The 20000-nt window shown below is 42.9% G+C and overlaps 1 protein-coding gene and 1 long non-coding RNA gene across 11 annotated transcripts in view; one reads left to right on the top strand and one right to left on the bottom strand.

Moving 5' to 3' along the window:
- Positions 1–20000, top strand: part of LOC147016769 (uncharacterized) — a 452599-nt gene that overhangs the window by 110365 nt on the left and 322234 nt on the right. For all 9 annotated transcript variants that reach the window (XR_015049175.1, XR_015049178.1, XR_015049176.1 and 6 more), the window contains exon 2: positions 5866–5969. Coding sequence is in view for 6 of the 9 variants with exons in the window: in XM_085845744.1 (XP_085701870.1) it covers positions 5866–5969 (104 nt within the window). In the remaining 3 variants the exon portion in view is untranslated. The remainder of the gene's footprint in view (positions 1–5865; positions 5970–20000) is intronic.
- On the bottom strand, positions 13168–18878 carry LOC147016770 (uncharacterized). 2 transcript variants are annotated; one of them, XR_015049174.1, is made up of 3 exons: positions 18325–18878; positions 14025–14214; positions 13168–13618 (listed from the first exon to the last, which is right to left on the bottom strand). It is a non-coding gene; the product is annotated as an uncharacterized LOC147016770 (long non-coding RNA). The 2 variants fall into 2 exon arrangements; XR_015049173.1 differs by having other exon boundaries at positions 13168–13621.

Consider the following 20000-nt stretch of genomic DNA (forward strand, 5'->3'; position numbering starts at 1 on the left):
TTGTATTATGATCAATGTGATGTGGGGGCTTCAGGAGCGGTGGTGGCGAATAAAAAGGTTGGGCTGGCCTTCCATTGTCCCGGGCCACAGGTAGTTGTTTTGTCATGTGCTGAGATTTTATCAGAGAAGCGCGCTGTACGGACAAATGAGTTTGCAATGCTTCGTATAATGTTCGTAGTGATTTATAACGAGCCTATGATTGCAGTGTGGTTTAAATGGAGTTGCTCCCGTCTAGCTGCCGTGTGGGTCTCGGAGGTCGACTCGGAACCAAGACTGGTGCCCTGGTCGGCGTTACCCCCACCTCTGATTGCGAGCGCAGCTCTCTGTGTTCGCTCAAGGCCGTTGGGACGGGCGTTGGCGTCTCAACTGATTGTGGTGCGTGTGTTGTTTTGGAGCATTAAATGCGTGCAGCCAGCGGCGCTGTTCAGCGCCCCCGGCCAAGGTCGATCAAGGCTGGCGCCACGGCTTCCAGACAGCGGGCTTCCGGCCTCGGAATGTTTATCTACTTCGGGTCTGCCTGGGGGGAGTGGGCCGGAGGCATTTGATGGTGCCGGAGGGGGTTGGCTCGAAAGGTCGGCACGACCTCGGCGAGGGCCATGTCAGCATGGGCCGCCTGGGGGCGTTTTTGCTGCGTAGTGCTGCTGTGCTTCTCATTTGCTGCTTCATATCGGTAACGCGGTCAGAGTGGCGGGGGGGGGGGGGGCTTGTGCAGCTCCGTCTTTGGAGCCTGACCTTTGCTGCTTGACCTGACATTATATGAGGTGGTGTGCTGTTCTACTTCGCTGTTTTCATTTTATTTCCATGATTATTATACGGAGTCCTTCGTGTTCTGTATGCTTCTTATAATGGTACTCATTTAATAATCATAGTTTTAAGGGGGAGGAGTGTGGTGGAGTCTGCGGGCCTATGGGGAAGGGAATGGTGATGATGCATGGTGGGCGTGATGATGGGAGGAGTGGCCGTGGGGGTCAGTGTATCGGCAAGGGATATGAGGTGTGCGCGCCGCCTGAGGCGTCGTAGTAATGCTGGAGTCGGCCGGCTCGTGCAGGTGCATACGAATAAAGGAGAGCTGCCGGGCAGAGTACACCCGCGCTCGTACTTGTACAACACAGCCCGGCTCGACTGTCCTTCCGCTCGTGTCTGCCTGCTAAGCATCTTCCATTTCAGTACAGTACAGGAGTCTAAAACAAAAATCCTGAAAATCACATTGTATGATTTTTAAATAATTAATTTGCATTTTATTGCATGAAATAAGTATTTGATACATCAGAAAAACAGAACTTAATATTTGGTACAGAAACCTTTGTTTGCAATTACAGAGATCAGACGTTTCCTGTCGTACTTAACCAGGTTTGCACAGACTGCACCAGGGATTTTGGCCCACTCCTCCATACAGATCTTCTCCAGATCCTTCAGGTTTCGGGGCTGTCGCTGGGCAACACAGACCTTCAGCTCCCTCCAAAGATTTTCTATTGGGTTCAGGTCTGGAGAATGGCTAGGCCACTCCAAGACCTTGAGATGCTTCTTACGGAGCCACTCCTTAGTTGTCCTGGCTGTATGTTTCGGGTCGTTGTCATGCTGGAAGACCCAGCCACGCCCCATCTTCAATGCTCTTGTTGAGGGAAGGAGGTTGTTGGCTAAGATCTCGTGATACATGGCCCCATCCATCCTCCCCTCAATACGGTGTAGTCGTCCTGTCCCCTTTGCAGAAAAGCATCCCCAAAGAATGATGTTTCCACCTCCAGGCTTCACGGTTGGGATGGTGTTCTTGGGGTTGTACTCATCCTTCTTCTTCCTCCAAACATGGCGAGTGGAGTTTAACCCAAAAAGCTCTATTTTGGTCTCAGACCACATGACCTTCTCCCATTCCTCCTCTGGATCATCCAGATGGTCATTGGCAAACTTCAGACGGGCCTGGACATGCTCTGGCTTGAGCAGAGAGACCTTGCGTGCACTGCAGGATTTTAATCCATGACGGCGTAGTGTGTTACTTATGGTTTTCTTTGATACTGTGGTCCCAGCTCTCTTCAGGTCATTGACCAGGTCCTGCCGTGTAGTTCTGGGCTGATCCCTCACCTTTCTCATGATCATTGAGGCTCCACGAGGTGAGATCTTGCATGGAGCCCCAGACCGAGGGAGATTGACTGTTATCTTGAACTTCTTCCATTTTCTAATAATTGTGCCAACAGTTGTTGCCTTCTCACCAAGCTGCTTGCCTATTGTCCTGTAGCCCATCCCAGCTTTGTGCAAGTCTACAATTTTGTCCCTGATGTCCTTAGACAGCTCTCTGGTCTTGCCCATTGTGGAGAGGTTGGAGTCTGATTGAATGTGGACAGCTGTCTTTTATGCAGATAATGAGTTCAAACAGGTGCAGTTAATACAGGTAATGAGTGGAGAATGGGAGGGCTTCTTAAAGACAAAACTAACAGGTCTGTGAGAGCTGGAATTCTTACTGGTTGGTAGGTGATCAAATACTTATTTCATGCAATAAAATGCAAATTAATTATTTAAAAATCACACAATGTGATTTTCAGGATTTTTGTTTTAGACTCCGTCTTTCACAGTTGAAGTGTACCTATGATAAAAATTACAGACCTCTACGTGCTTTGTAAGTGGGAAAACCTGCAAAATCGTATACTGTACATATGTTTATGTATATATGTATATATACATTTTTTTTGTTGCAGAAATGGCCCATAGTGTGTTATTAAATATAGGATTAGCCCAGATTCCCCCTTGAATGCATGATTAGTCAGGTTGTTCGGAAATTGGACGTTACATGTGTATCGGGAGGTGTAGCAGGCTGTCCAGTGTTCGTACAGTGGTGGTGGACCGGGAGGTGCCTTGCTTATTTTTCCTTCCCCTCACCGAACTAGCCCCGCCCAGCGCTCTGAGAGTGTCGGTCGGCGAGACGTGTCGGCAGCCGATTGGTGGAGGGCAGCTGCAATCTAGAGCGATGGACCAATCACGGGTCCCCAGGGGAGTGTCCAGAGAGTGAGCGCCGGGAAGGCAAGAGAAAAACGGCTTGTTGGAGTCACGATCTGCTGTGTAAGGGACGGCTGTGTCTGTCTGCGATCTGCTTCGTGAAAGAGGCAGGAGGAACTGCATGAGGGGAGTCGGCGATCGACTTTTATTAGGAGGTCCTTGACAGGTTCATCCGGAGTCCAGTGACGGAGCCTCTGACTGTCCCTACTCATGGCACTGCTCAACACGTCTTGTAATCCCGTCGATCCCCCTGCGGAGCCCAACACCCCGATTTGGCCTGATCTGGTGAGCAGGCCAGGCCTGGATTTGTAGGTTGGAACTTGTGAAAAGCCAGCTTGAGCACACCGTGGATCTTCCGCTCTTGTGCAGTCGACCTTACGGGGGCTGAACGCGCTGAGGCTGCGTGCGTGGGTGGTGCGACAAAAGGACGACGCCGCCATTTTTCCACGCGGCGTGTTCGAGCTGGGTGCTCAAATCCGTTGACATCGGCTTGTCACGAGCCGCATTTGTGCCTTTGACACTTTCCCCTCATCCATGAGTCATCACCAAGTACTCTGTATCTTGTCTGCATGTTGTCTGCATGTTGTCTAAGGTTTATCTCGCTAGGGTTCTCTTCAAAACCCGTAATCCGTAGCTCCCTAGTTAAGAGCGGGTTATGGATTAATTATAACATTTGTGAATGTTTTCCTTGTGTCGTGTTCACCGATGTGTCCCCAATAAATCTGGCTGATTCATATGAAAGTTGCCGCAGTGAGTTTATTTGTGCCGTGCTGAGGAACAATTCGCTCGATTTGTATTTAAAACCAAAATGGTTACGGACTGGCAGACTCCGCTCGGTCTCTGACAAACCCAGTCTGTAACCGGGGTCTATTTCCCCAACTGGCAAGGCACAGGTGTATTTTGGTATCGTGATCTGAGGCGCGTAACCCGAAAACTGTGCCGAGCCAGCCGACGTTACAACCTTGGAGACGGCGGTGCTGTTAAGTGACGCCGAATCTTCAACATTTGGCTGTCAAGAGGAGGGTGCAAATCCTTTACACTGGTAGTCAGGAGTGGGGTGTGAACCCATCCACCCCCATAAATTTGCAGGACACCGATTCAACAACATCTGATGTCGTTCGCACCTCGAACATTGGTTACGAGATGCGCAGGAAAAAAAAATCCGTCGCTCGCAAATTCCAAATTTGCTTTCATTTTATTTTGAGCGGATTGGGTGTAAAACTTCGAAATTATAAAGAAATATGGAGTCACAAAATGGCGGTGTGGCTCCACCTCAGCGCGACACGAAGCGGGAGAGGGTTACTATGAATAGCGCAACGAACCGCACAGCACGAAAAAAAGCTCTCCCGCCTACCGGTTCGAACCACATGGACATGGCATGCCCCATGGCAAACGAAGCAGGATGACAACGTGTACATTGATGAGCTTCATGCACGATTGTCGGATGCCTTGGAACAGGTGGAGTGTGATGGGAATTATATTGAGGAGTTGCAAATTAAATTGGACGAGGCACTGCGGCAGGCAGATGAGGTTCAGGGAAATTATGTGCACGGGGAGTCACAACAATTGGCCGATGCACAGGAACTAATTCAGGGGCTGGAAAAGGACTTAGCCCACATAGGCGAGGTACTACATGGAGAAATGATTAAAGTAGAGTGGTTTCCTAGGTTGGTGGAACATGAGAAGAGCGAACTGAACAAAAGAATAGAGGAGCAAATTAGTTACTCCCGGGATAAGGAAGAGCTTGGAGGAAGAATGGAAAACAAAGCTGGAAAAGGAAAAACGGGAACACGATTGGAATTGAAACAATTGAAGGAAGAGGTAAGATCAGGCAATCAGATAAGAGAAACCCTGGAACAGAAGATAGAAAGAGGAGAGAAATATCTGGAGCAAAGGAAGGAAGAATTGTTGGAAAAGTCAAGACAGTTCAAGGAACTACAGGGAGAAATGAGGAAAGTAGAGTGGAGTAACCATAAGTTGGAACAAGAGAAGAGAAAACAGAACAAGGGAATAGAGGAGGAGCAAATTAGTAACTCCTGGGATAGGAAGAGCTTGGAGGAAAAATGGAAAATAAAGCTGGAAAAGGAAAAACGGGAACACGATTTGGAATTGCCAGAACTGAAGGAAAAGGTAAGAAGAGGCAATCGGATAAGAGAAATCCGAGAACAGGAGATAGAAAGAAGAGACATATCTGGAACAACTAAGGAATACGGTAAGAGAATGGATGAAATGAGGAGGGAAGAATGCAAAAGTGGTGCTTTGATGAGCAAGGAATTATGGGAAAAAGCTTCTGAGTTACAGAAACACCAAAACAAAGAGAGGGAATTACAAAACGAGCTGAGGATGTTAAGAGAGGAAAGAAAGAAAACGGAGAATGAAACGCGAAGGAACCACACTGTGCAGATGGAACAGTTAGAAGCCAAGGCAAGATTAAAGAATGAGATGGAAGAAAGAGTAGTGAAAGAACAACGAATGAAGCAGGAAAGGGAAATCAATCAATTAAGGGAAACGACGAGATTGTAGAAGGAAGAACAAGAGAGACAGTGGGATAGGAAACAAAAAGAACATGAATTTGAAATTGACCAACTAAAGGAGAGAGCAAGGTTGGAGTACGCGGAGATGGAAAAACTCCGGAAAGATAACGAACAACTGAAATGGCTCGGAGAGGAAGAACGACTCATATGGAAAGGAAAATGGAGCCAGGAAGTAGAACAGCACAATAATATGGGATGTGTGATATCACCACAGGGAGGAATGTTAGTGGTGCGGGACTTGATTGACATCACTTGTTGGATGACACCACAATTAGAGCAAACCTTGGTGATGGAGACATTGAGGGAGCATACGGGGTTGTTGACGAATGAAACACATTTTGTACAGGTCCAGCATGTGGAGCTGACAGCCCCGGAGGAGTGTGGCGAATCGATGATGAACAACCTGCTGGAGAGGAGTGACCGGACAGAGGTGACTCTGGAACGAAGCAGGTACGTGGGCACATGCATACATGGTGCGGACGATGAGCTTAAAGGTCTCATGACACTCAAAACTTTCTGGTTATTTATATATTAACTTGACCTTCCTCGTGAAGAAATCACCCATGTTTCTTTTTTAAAATAAAAAAATGGGATAATTAGACCAATATTTCGAACATTTCTGGTGCTTTTCACAACTTGCTATGCGCTGCCCCTTAAAAAAGTTGCATTCAGCAAACCGCAGCGTTCACGTCATATGCAGAACCACACAGAGTGGATTGACTAGATGTCGTGCGCTGTATAAAGTACGTACAAATGCATTGTGCACATTTGTTTGCTATCTCACTGATCGTCTTAATTCCTGTGATTGTTTCATGGAAAAGAAATTCTGCTTCTGAGCCGTGTATGCACACCAATCACGAGGCAATTATTTATCCCTTTACTACCTTGTCGTAGTCGTGTTCAAATCCAATAAATGTATGCACAATAAAGGGTTTTACCATGTCCACAAAATATTAAATGTGACTGTTGAACCTTTCCATTAAAAAAGAAACTTACAGGGACATACAAGTAAAATACTAAACATTAATATTGCATCATTTCAAGGCGCAAGGAGATAATTTTAAGATCAAACAATGTGAGAAACCTGCACCCATATTTTGCAGCTTATTGAATTGTTCGTTGAAACCAGCCTGCTGGGATAGGTACGATTCCACATACATGCAAGCCAGGTATGGCTGCACTCGACATACATGGGTTTATTCTAAAGTGAAGGTACTGCTTCCATTGGCTTGCTATTCATTAACAATTAGCCAAAATGCTGTAATAAATGAACAGGAAAAATATGTTGGCACAACCATGAAAGACAAATTTATCTGTCCTATTACACGGCCTCATATCCTCAGGACTCTTACGCATTGACTTGTACATTGTGTGCATGCTAATATAAGTTACTTGTCAACTCTAGAGTCCCGACTCGTCCGATAAATCCGTCGTCCGTCCATCTAGTCCGATAAATCTGACGTGCTGTAGCTTTCTTTTATTATTCTCTTTTCTTCATTGTTTTCTTCTGGTGCTACATGACGACAGTAGGAATAAAATAAATAAAAATGTAACATAACATCAGATTTATTGGACTACTCCAGACAATTGTGTCACAAGGTGTGTTCTGCACACAAGTTTTCATCGCATCTCGACAGCGAGACCTTACAGGGGCTGAATGCGCTGAGGCTGCGTGCGTGGGCGGTGTGACAAAAGGACGACGCTGCCATTTTGCCACGCGGCGTGTTCGAGCTGGGTGCTCGAATCCGTTGACATCGGCTTGTCACGAGCCACATTCGTGCCTTTGAAACTTTCCCCTCGTCCATGAGGCATCACCAAGTACTCTGTGGTTTGTCTGCATGTTGTCTAAGGTTTATCTTGATAGGGTTCCCTTCGAAACCCGTAATCCGTAGCTCCCAAGATAAGAGCTGGTTATAGATTAATTATAACGTTCTTGAATGTTTTGCTTGAGTCGTATTCCCCGACGTGTCCCCAATAAATCTGGCTGATTCATATGAAAGTTGCCGCATTGAGTTTATTCGTGCCGTGCTGAGGAACAATTCGCTCGATTTGTATTTAAAACCAAAATGGTTATGGACTGGCAGACTCCGCTCGGTCTCTGACAAACCCTGTCTGTAACCGGGGTCTATTTCCCCAACTGGCAAGGCACAGGTGTATTTTGGTATCGTGATCTGAGGCGCGTCACCCGAGAACTGTGCCGAGCCAGCCGGCGTTATAACCCCGGAGATGGCGGTGCTGTTCATTGATGCCGAATCTTCAACATTTGGCTGTCAAGAGTAGGGTGCGAATCCCGCCAGCTATTATATTTGAATATAATAATAACTAAATAAATAACTAACATATTTTTCGTGAATCATTGAATCGAAAACACTGGATGTTGGGCCGGCTAGAAATAAGTTCAGGCGGGAGTGGAGACAGCAATAGAGGTGGAGATGATAGTGTTATTTGGTAAATGAGACGAAATATTCTAATAGTTTGTAATTCCATTGATTGAAAAATTAGGGTATGGTCAGAAACGAATCCGTACACTTCTGAACTTCCTAGGTGAAAATGGACTGCATTTTCGAACTCAGTGGTGTCGATTTACTCTAAGAAATGTTTAGACAGACGACAAATTAATTATAGATTAGAAAATATCGAAATGAGTGGGATTAGTTACTCAACTCCAGTGATGATAAATCTTGTTTTAGGTCATATTTTCGAAATGGTAGTGAATTCAATGTCGGTGCAGTCATTTCTTCGAGTAAATCGACCCCATAGAGTTCAAAAATGTACTCCATTTCCACCTCGGACATCCAGAAGTACCCGTAATCGTACCTGACCATACCCTAATTTAACCAATTCATGAAACTAAAAGTCGTCATATGGAGGGACCTCTAAATCACCTCCGATCAACCTAAGTTTTTTATGCCCATTATTGAATCATAGTGGAATAATTTAAGGCTTGTGGAGACAACATCTGAATTTTTAATATTTTTTTTTTTGCTGTTTTTGGACCACCCTCATTATATATATATATATATATATATATATATATATACACATATATATATATACATACATATATATACATACATATATATATATATATATATATATATATATATATACATAAACAAATAAAAAATAAAGCAGGAGTGTGTCCGTCCGTTCCAAAAATACTCGATCAGTTTTGGGGCTCGCCCCATCAACCCTTCTGTGGAAGCTTTGGGGTCCCAGCGGATGTCCTCAGGTGGGTGGGAGTTTTCACAACTTCCTCAATACAATTGAGATTCTGACTTTCGATCCGTAAGAAACTGCTCCCGATGCAGAAGTAAACACAATCACTTGTTTGGCAGAAACATTTGCTGGTTTGATCACATCTCAATGCAATTGTGATTTTGAGTTTCCACCTGAACGACCCCACTTTTATCCATTCTTCGGTGGGTGGAAGGTTTAATAAATTACTCAAAACAATTATGATTTTAATTTTTGGTTCGTACGAACTGTTTTGCATGTGTCTTTTCTCACCAGGAGATTTGTCAGTATTGGGTGTTGCAGGAAAACGGCATCGATGTTCCTTGACCTCACCGATGTTTTCATTTTGTTATATTAATGGTGTACAATTAGTTTGTGATTGGAATGATGCTGTTTGGAATGAAAATGTCGAGAGAGATTGAGTTTAAGTGCAGAATGAGGAAATTATGTGAGGTTTTCCATCTGTGACATTCACAGATTCGAAATTTGCAGTTTCACCATTGTGACATCACAGATATATTACCCACCTTATTTCTGTTGGGGTAATCTGCAGTAATTTTTTTTATTTTTGCCCAAGTCCTTCACGAACCGGCTACCCAGCCCCTCTCATGCATAGCACGAGTACCTTGCTTGTACGTGTGTGTGTGTGTGTGTGTGTGTGTGTGTGTGTGTGTGTGTGTGTGTGTGTATATATATATATATATATATATATATATATATATATATATATATATATATATATATACATATATGTATTGTGATTGTGTGCATGAAAATTGCTGTTATTCACTGCTACCTCCACACGTAGGTGGGTTTCATGAGTTGGAATGGAGACCTACCTGGTCTTCAAATATCATCGTGTGTGTGTGTGTGTGTGTGTGTGTGTGTGTGTGTTTGTGTGTGTGCGCGTGTGTGTAATATTTGTGTTTATAATCTGTAAAATATATCGCATATAATAAGTGTACATAACATGTGCAATATGTCGTAACGTGTGTATGTAACATGTACTGTATATGTCACACATAACGTGTTTATAACAAGTGCAATGTCAGGTACAATATGTGTATATATATAACATCAATAACATGTCACTCATAATGTGTACATATAACAAGTCCAACATTTCACACATAACACGTGTGGTGCATGCAATATCCATGTATGTTACATGTAATATGTGTATATAACATGAATGTCATGTATAATGTGTGTATTTAACAATTGTAATATTTCACTTATAACATGTGTATATATTATGGATAATGTGTCACGCATAACGTGTGTGTCTATAACAAGTGCAGTGTTTCAAATATAACGTGTGTATATAACAAGTGAAATATGTCACACATAACTTGTGTACACAAGTGCAACATGCAATGCACAGCATGTGCACAAATCACAATTGTGCACGTACATGTGCACACGGCCCAAGCATGCACATAATGTGCCGCCAACACAACTCGCGAGTCTCCAAGGCTGAACGAGCCTTTCCTGGTCCCGAAACATCCACATTCACCCCAGCAAGGAACCAGGACTCATGGACGAAGATGTCTCCTTATCCATGCTCAGTTTTCCCATCTGTCCCTAAAGTGGTGACGATGTAGATCCATGTGACCTCTCTTGTGACCTCTATGGTACACCCGATTCTACCCAGGGACATCCCTGCCTGTTCAGACATGGTGCCCCACTGCCACCGGTCATTACCTCCACACCAGGTCTCTCCGTAGTTCGATGTCTTACTTCTTGGTCTCATTCCTCCTTGATTTCATTTCAGTCTCATCCTTCCTCGGTCTCATCCATCCTCGGTGGGATGGAGTCAGCAAAACCCAACAAGCCGTAAGGCCAGGTCACATCCCAAATGCATGTTGATCAGCACAACTCCAAGCACCACTTTCACAGTCCTCAGCCTCACCAAAGCAGCTGCCCTCGCCTCAGTTCTTGCTCCCATTAGTCGTATTTAGCGAGGTCCTTGATCCCACGAAATTCGGCCTCTCATTCCCAGAAGGTGGAACTCAGCAAGAGAGAGTCGCCAAAGCTTTGGCCTTCATTTCCGGCATTGTGGAGTCGACAAATCCCACCAAGATTCAGGGCCACACCACGTTGCAAACACATGTGGAACAGCGTGATAACAGGCCCCTCGTGTGCAGTTTTTTTTTGCTGCCTTCGAAACCTTTGACATGGCCCTTGGTCCTTTCCATTCCAGGTGAGAGGGAGGTTGTGTGTGTGTGTGTGTGTGTGTGTGTGTGTGTGTGTGTGTGTGTGTGTGTGTGTGTGTGTGTGTGTGTGTGTGTGTGTGTGTGTGTGTGTGTGTGTGTGTGTGTGTGTGTGTGTGTGTGTGTATTCTCAGTATGTGTTCTCAGTGTGTGTATCCCCATGGTCTTCCAGCTAAAGAAAGCTGCATGAAGGAGCTAAGAAAAGTTATACAAGGTCAGCCCTTTGCTATTTCAAACCTACCTGGGTTCCTCTACAGTTGCAGATATTCACAAGAAGCACATGCATGAGAATCCCATTGCAAAGTCCCATTGAATCCCAGCCCCCAGACCGGTTTCATCACTTGTTGGCTCGTCACCAGTTACGAGATGCACACAGTACTCTGGTACTGAGTGTGATGAGATGTGGTGGTACCATCTCTGACTTATTTCCAGTTGTTACTGGAGTTCGTAAGGGGTGTTCTGGCCCCCACACTTTTCAGTGGTGGTACCATCTCTGACTTATTTCCAGTTGTTACTGGAGTTCGTAAGGGGTGTGTTCTGGCCCCCACACTTTTCAGTGGTGGTACCATTTCTGACTTATTTCCAGTTGTTACTGGAGTTCGTAAGGGGTGTGTACTGGCCCCCACACTTTTCAGCACTTGTATGGACTGGATTATGGGGAGGATGTGGGAGACATCAAGCTGCGGTGCATCGTTTGGGAATGTCAAGATCTCTGACCTTGATTTCGCAGATGATGCAGTCATCTTTGCGGAGACTCTAGATATCCTTTTTGGGGCCATTTATGTGCTGAATGAGGAGTCGGAGCTGCTTGAATTACGGGTTTCCTGGGTCAAAACTAAAATCCAGGCTTTCACTGACATCTTGGATGTATCTGCTATCCTGTCTGCACCTGTTTGTGGCAAAGATGTTGTTGTCACAGAGAGATTCACTTACCTTGGCAGTGATATTCATGTCTCTGCTTGCTGTGAGCCAGAGGGTAACAGACGTCTGGGTCCGGCCTGGGGAGGCATGGATTCAGTGTATCATGGGGCGTGGCGCTATCAGTACCTGTGCGGGAGGGCGAAAGTCCGAGTCGCCACATATGAGGTCCGTGGGTTTGAGTTCCAGATTGAGTCAGGATTTTTACACCCTCGCCCCATGCAAATTAATAAACAGGACTTATTCCTGTTTATTAAATTGTTTGTGTGTATATATGTATGTGTATGTATATGGATATGTATTTGTATATCGAGATCAGACCCATTACTCTAGTGGGTCCCAGGAAGCAAGTGCCACACTCGGTATTGCTGCACGCATCCTGACCAACAGGAAACGCCTGCCATTCATGAACCTTGTCTGTGGTACACAGAACGGTTCTGGGGATAGCCAGGAGGAATTTAAATTAATAAAAGCTATTCTGGTTAAACAGTTGCATAAGCTCCACATATTGTCATCAGCTCAGCAGAGCTACAGCCCCCAACATCTCCATTGGATTGTACTGCAGCAAATAGCGGGAAGATTATTTAATTCTCAATTTTATGGACCAGTCCACCCTGGAGACGGAACATCTACGGATACATTCACATATATGTTACATATAGATATAGATATAGATATATACATACATATGCATATATATATATATATATATATATATTTTTTTTTTTTTTTTTTTTTTTTTTTGATGTATCACCTGAAAGTGGAATCTTATTTTGAGAACCTGCTGCTAATGGTAACTGTATGTTCTTTCATACCAATTCAAGTAAAATGGTAAGAAAGCTCTCATCCAGTCTTACCTGCAAAATAAGTGCAAAGCACAATAGTTGTCTTTCTCTCTGACAGGGTCTTGGCCTTGACATCTATGAATCTAGTCTTTCTTTCCACACTCCCTGGGAATATCTTATGAAGGTGCAAAACTTGCTGGGCTTTGAAATCCATGGTCAAAATTCAGGACAAACACAACTGGCCTTTGTAGACATCATGAAGAGCCATGGCTTGGAAACCACTTGCAGACATCCCGTATCGATTTTCTCGCAAGTGGAAGAAAGATTGCTCTGTTTTTTTTTAACTTTTAGAAATGCCTGTTCTTAGAGATTGGTGCAGATGGAATAAGTGGAAACAAAATACTTTGTGGCAAGATAAAAAGTAAATTTGAAAGTTCCCTAAGAACCATTTCAAAAATATAACACATGGCTTCAGACTTTGACAGTGACTATGATTCGATAAACATTTAATGCTTGCTTTTTTGTTGACAGTTGAACAATTGAATGTCTTTGGTCGGTCATGAAATTATCAAATGAAAAAAAATTGAAAATAAGCATTGAAAGGCACACAACACTGTCTCCGTAAAACCACAGATGTGATTGGTGGGAGCATACTTGTCTTGGTTCAATCCCCAATTACATTGGATGTATTTGACGAAAACTACCAGATGGGTGTGGTAGTGGCAAGTGGTGTTTGTTGCATCTTGGAGTACACAGTTCATTTTGGGTCCGGTGGTAGTTCCAAAGACATATCTTGTTTTTCAGAAAATAATCGGCCAATGCGTACTGGACGTACCAGTGTTGGAAGCCTTGGCCAAGTATAATTGCTTCTTCTTCGTTGGTATCTTCTTTGTATAGGGCAGCATCATTGGCTGAGAGCGTGGCTCTGCTGCTGATGCAATACCCTCTGCTGGTTAGGGCAAGAATTTGGAATTAGGGCATGGTGCTGGTGATAGCTCACCTACTCTTCGCGAAGGATACAACGGGATATTTAACATCCACCAACAAATATTGACAGACGAAACTTCCGTTTAACGTCCATCCGAGGGACGGCGCACACATTGATGAATCACCCTGCCTGTGAAACATCGGGATGACAGTTTACAGCTTGTTTGGGATTCAAACCCATGCTAGTTAGCTTGGAAGCAAGTGTGCATACCTCTAGGTAGTGTAATTGCTGCATGAGGTGGAAGTAACGATGAGGGTTATGGGAGAACACAAGGGGTGGACAGGATAGATATATAAGAACATTTTGGGAGGGTGGTGGTGGTTTAATGGGTGTAGAAAAGATCATGGTTTTGGATGGAGATTACCTGAGATGGTAGTGAACAGCTGTCTTGAAGACCAGGAGTGAAGAATGAGATTGAAGAGAGTGTGGGAAGGCGGTTCCACCAGTGGGGAAAAAGCGGTATCGTATAAATGAGTGGAGGTGAGTGGTGGTTCTGAATTTAGGCAGTTTCATGAGGAGGGGGTTGCTGGTGGACCGTGTGCATCCTGCAAATACTTGTGGGGGACAGAGCATGAAGAGGGCAGAAAGTGTAAGACCAGAAATGAGGTGGAAGACTTCATCAGCATAGTTTTATGTCATTATTCTTGATTCATTGTACTTACTGTAGCATAGATAATATTGTGATCCCACCTTTGGATCACTCCGAACACCTCCTGAGGTTCCTACGGGGTTGCTGTTTCACGTAATTTAAATATTCTTGTTAAATTAAAATGTTCAGAAACACGAATCAAAGTCAAAAGTATCTGAGTAACTACAAAGATTAATTAAACTCTGATATAAATGTATCGAGGATAACAGCATTGCGAACAAACCCCATCAGTGATAAAAACCCTTCATTTCAAAAAAAGCTTCAATAAATACACTCATGCTTTAAAATCATCACCATTGTAAGCATATGCATTGTTACATATCCAAGTATTTCTAATTATCAAGACAAAATATGACTGAGTGCAATCCCATTTAAGTGACTTAAGGTGTGAAGCACTGCTATGGCTGATCTCAAAAGGGTCTCTGTCATCATGAGTTGCCTGGTCATGCAAGGTCGGGGAGTAGGCCTCACAGCGTGGCAGATAAAGAGATGTCCCAGCAGGCTGATCTGACCAAGACACAGCAACAAAGGAATGGGGGCAGAGGCTCGGACAGCCTCAAAGGGCCCATTCAACTCGTCAGCGTGAGCAGCAAGGCGGCTGACAGATTGCTGTCCCCGCAACCCACCTGCCATGGAAACTGGAGGGTGGGGGAGACGGTGAGACAAGGCCCCCGTGCCTGCCTTCTCAAGCCATCTCTTTTCTCTTTGATAGGACTATGGCAGGCGCAGTGGGTAGCCTGCATCTTTTTCAACCCCTAAAACGTGTAACCCAAAGTGTCTAAACAACAGGCCAAGATGCGACTTGAGCAGATACCCACGCGGGCATAAAGGCTGTGGTCGCCTGTGAACAACCGCTCATCTGCATCTGTTGTCTTTCCAGACTCGTGGGACTGAATCACCGAAAGAGAGAAAAAAAAGTTTGGAAAATACTGAAAGATGTAAACATGTACGTTATTGTTGTGACCTAATATTCCCCATAATCATTCAATAATACGTGTTGGATTACTTTAGAGGTGGCACACAAATTGTATTAATTAGCATGATCATGTCACTTATTTGTTGGATTAACAATAAATTATTTGAAAAAGAACATGTTAGAACATGGAAAAAAAGTGAAGTGATAAACAAGTGTTCACTCCCATGGTCTCTTTTTACAAAATAAATCTTTTACTTTGGCTTACCTGAAGATACTTAAGATGGCTGGCAGGATAGCATACAGCTGTAAACATTCAACTTTGAGCTGTCTGGCCTGGGTTTGAATGTTGACCCAGCTTTAAACTGTCATTCTGATGCTTTACATACAGAGTGATGGATCAATGTATATGCCGTCCATCACAAATACTTAAAAATGGTTGTCTCGTTTGTTATAATTAGTTGGCGGATGATAAAGATCCCTAGGTGTCATTCTCGAAGAGTAGGTGAGATATTGTGGCTGTCAGAATTAGTTGTGGTTTTAACAGTAGTGGTAGTGGTAAAAGTGGTGGCAGTAGTAGTTGTAGTTTTGATTGTTTGTTGTCTTTTTTTTATTTTTCTTTCTTAACTTTGTGCACTTCACACCCCTCTCTTACAAAATTCAGTTTATAAAAACTCAAATTTGAATAATATCATTTGACTATACCAAACATAAATGAACACAGAAGCGAAAGTTACAAATTTTGGCAAGAAGGAAAAAGAAAGAGCCTACCAATGACTTATGATAAAAATATGTGTTAAAATTATAATTTGTATTTTCATGAAATAAACAACAGCTTCTTTAATGAAAGCTAGTATTTTATTGGAAATAAATTTATCCATTTATATTGTAGCTATAAAAAAAAAATAAAGCACTTAAACACTCCTATTTATTTCAGGAATTAATTCCAATAGGCTCTACTTATTTGTTATTCTTGTTTGGTTTTTTTTGCAAAGAGTAAATATACAAAAATCCATTCCTCTTATTTTAGCTTGGAGTGGTTCCACAGGTTTGCAATATGTTGAACGATATTTTGTACAAAGCACTATCGCAAGTGCCCTGACACTAAAAGCATAATAAACGAATGTGGTTAACAGCTTAATTGCAATCTTCAGTCATAATGTAATTTTGAAAGCAAACACATCCAATTTAAATAAATTGAAGATACTTTTGACTCAAAGTATTTTTGTTGGGGGTTTGCAAGGTGAGGATAAACACAAATCGCAAATGATAATACAGTACAGCGAGATCAATATCAATTTATTAATGAAGTAATGATGAGAATATCCAATCTGAGGTGGGAAGGTCAGCAGATCAAATGGGGACTGAGACATGCCAAAGACTTTACAAATGGCACCTGATGCTTCCTTGCTTGATGTTCAGCATTTAAAAAGGATAGAACACAAACAAACAATCATAGTGCAGGCATTGATGGGACTAATGGCCTCCTCCTCCTGCATTGAAATTCCTTGAAAGGAACTCGTATCTTAATAATTAATATATTAACGAAGCATTTTCATGTCTCGACTTGAATATTTAATTTGTGACATTACTTAATCAGCAGTGTTAGTTATTTTGAGATCAGTATCATTGATATATCTTATTAATTCTATCTCATGTAATCCCTTGTTTGAGGAAATGCACTTATTTGAGCTTATTGGGACCACAGTGGAAGTCATTGGCTGATGGGTTATCTCAAAGGTAGCATACTCTCCCTTAGGCTGCAGCACTTGGGTTTTTCGAAGCAAATTATAAACTGTCACACTGGTGCTTTTCAGCGAGGGCCTTGCATGAATTATTGTACAGTCCTTCAGAGGCATGTTAAACCAGGTGTCTCGTGTGCTGATACTCTTGGTGAATGTTTAAAAAACAAAAATCCCTTGTTGCTTTTCTAAAAGATGTCGGTCATTGTACACCTGCACTGAGCCCAAATTCAAAATTCCTGCATTAAAGAGCAGGGGCACTGATGCAACCTGTGGTTATAATTCATAATTGAATCCAAATCCACTCTGCATTCATTAAAGACGACCAATGAGCAGCGCAGGAATTTAACAATTTCCTTTCGAAAGGAAATCCACACACTTTGCCTTCTCTTTTTTTGGAGAGTAATGTGGTATCTTTATCATCCTCAAGTAAATGCGAGCAGTGGGAACAGTTGGCTTTACATATCTTCAAAAGGACTACACACCTATTGATGCGATATTCCGGTTGCGAAACACAGGGTTGACAGATTATCGTCAGATCAGTAATGAAACCAAGACAAGACAGGTCATTATGCACCTTTGAGCTGATATGCCAGTCCCAAATTTAATCATTAGTGGCTAGAATAAAACATTTAAACCAAAACCTCCAAGATAGATAATGTATCTAACATTTAATGCTATTTTAGGGTGGCTTTCATGAGGAGACCATTATGTATACCAATAAATACAATATTTTTTTGCATTCGATACACTGACTGACTATGTACTGTATATGTATATATATATATATATATATATATATATATATATATATATATATATATATATATATATATATGTATTGTGATGTTCATGGGACTTGAACAAATCCTGCCAACGTAAGATGAGCTGAAACGATGGAGGCGGTTTATTTTTATAACCAAAGGGTGGCGGTTTTGATCGCTCTAAAGCAAACGGGATGAGAAATGTGGCGCGAGGCACTTTACTGAGTAAATAGTGTTTATTTATACACAAGAGTGATAAGAAAGCTCCGCAAAAGGAGGGATCTGTGGGCGATTCGACAAAGGGTGGTGTGGATTCGGGCATGGGGGAAAACAAACAATTACAATGGATATACAGCAAAATGTAAAGAATCAATAAATCGGTACACGAATCTCAAACCCTCTAAGGCCAGGCACACACACACACACACACACACACACACACACACACACACACACACACACACACACACACACACACACACACACACACACACACACACACACACACACACACAACGTAGCTAGTTCGTCAGGCTTGTCCGTGGTGTCGATGCAAAAGTCATTGGATGTGGGTGCTGGAGGAGCTGGTGTTGCACCTGTCAGGGGCAGGAGACACGGTGGTGCAGATGTTCTGTAAAACCTTCCGCGCAGAAATGTAGTTCTTGGCCTGTGAGCTCCAACCAGCCACTGTGGTGTTGTTCTTGGTTCGTCGACCTCCTGTGGTGTGGGCCCACAACAACTCACAGCCTCCAGGGAACCCAGTTCATGCGCCAAGAACGAGCGGGATAGGGAGGCAGGTCTGCCCACCGTCCGGTCCCGTACCCACAGCCAGCGGAACACGAGAGCCAAACGAGGTGAAGCAAGGGCAAGAGGCACGAGCAAGGGCAAGAGAGAGACTGAACAAACCCCGCCAGCTGTTTTTATATCTTTTTATTTTCCAATCAGATCGTTTCAGGCTCACGAGTGTCTGGTCCTCCCAACCGAGCCCCTCATTTGTCCTCCGTCTGCGGCCCTCCGCCAATGGTCATCAAGGGGCGGAGCCATCCGCAGATATATCTCCTCCCTTTCTCTCAATCCTCCAATCAGGCCGCCCCATGCTCCAGGGTCTTTGTAACTTCCAACGGAGCGCCTCATTGGTCCTCCGTCTGCGGCCCTCTGCCAATGGTCATCAAGGGGCGGAGCCATCCACAGCACCGTTCTTTCACGTCACGGCAAGCCTGACGGAAATACTAAAAGGGAGTACGCATCAACACTTGCCCAAACTCGTCTCCCGATTTAATTACATGACAATTACCATTTCCCCCTTAAAGAAATGGATATTAATTAGAAATCTATCACCACTAAATCCCTACTTCATTGCATCGAGATCCTGGTATAACTCGAAAAGCATGGCATACCTAATTGAACATCCCAATTACCCTTTGAATGCATACCCCCCCCCCCAGACGTAACAATATATATATATATATATATATATATATATATATATATATATATGTATATATATATATATATACATATATTATTTTCCAGATGTATTTTCCTTATTCCAGATGTTCATATATATATATATATATGTATATATATATATATATATATATATATATATATATATATATATATATATATATATATATATATATATATATATATATATATATATATATATATATATATATGTATATATATATATATATGTATATATATACACACACTGTATATACAGGGTGAGTCAGAAGGTAGCGCCCGATTTCTGTCAGTTGATTGTTTCTTTGCCATTTGTATTACAGTGTACAAGAACGTAGAAATAAACGAATGACATGTTTATCAAACAATTTATTCAAGAAAAAATTATTACGGAACTGTACCAAGCTGTTTTCGGGCCCTGTCACACCTTGACGTTTTAGCCAGCGTATGGCAACGTATCAAAATGTATGTAAAATGCTGGCGTATGCTGAACTATTGATGTTTTTTTTCAGTTTTGGGCGTATTCATAACGAGTTGGACGTATGCATAACGCATTAGTAACGTACACAGAACGTTTCGATAACTTATAGATAACTTATACCAACGAATGCTTAGCGTGTTGTCGGTGTTCACAACCTATGCCCAACGATAGTCTAACTTATGCATAGTGCGGCAGCGTATCACTGACGATCACGTGGCATAGCCTATTAATAGGCTGCCGCTCAACGATTTAAATCATAACCGCACTAGAAATCGAAGTGTCAACATCACCGTCATGCCAAGAAACCCCCCCCCCCCCAAAAAA

The sequence above is a fragment of the Eptatretus burgeri genome, chromosome 11, assembly GCF_056783735.1.
Source record: "Eptatretus burgeri isolate ZD-2024b chromosome 11, Ebu_testis_v1, whole genome shotgun sequence".
NCBI lineage: Eukaryota > Metazoa > Chordata > Myxini > Myxiniformes > Myxinidae > Eptatretus > Eptatretus burgeri.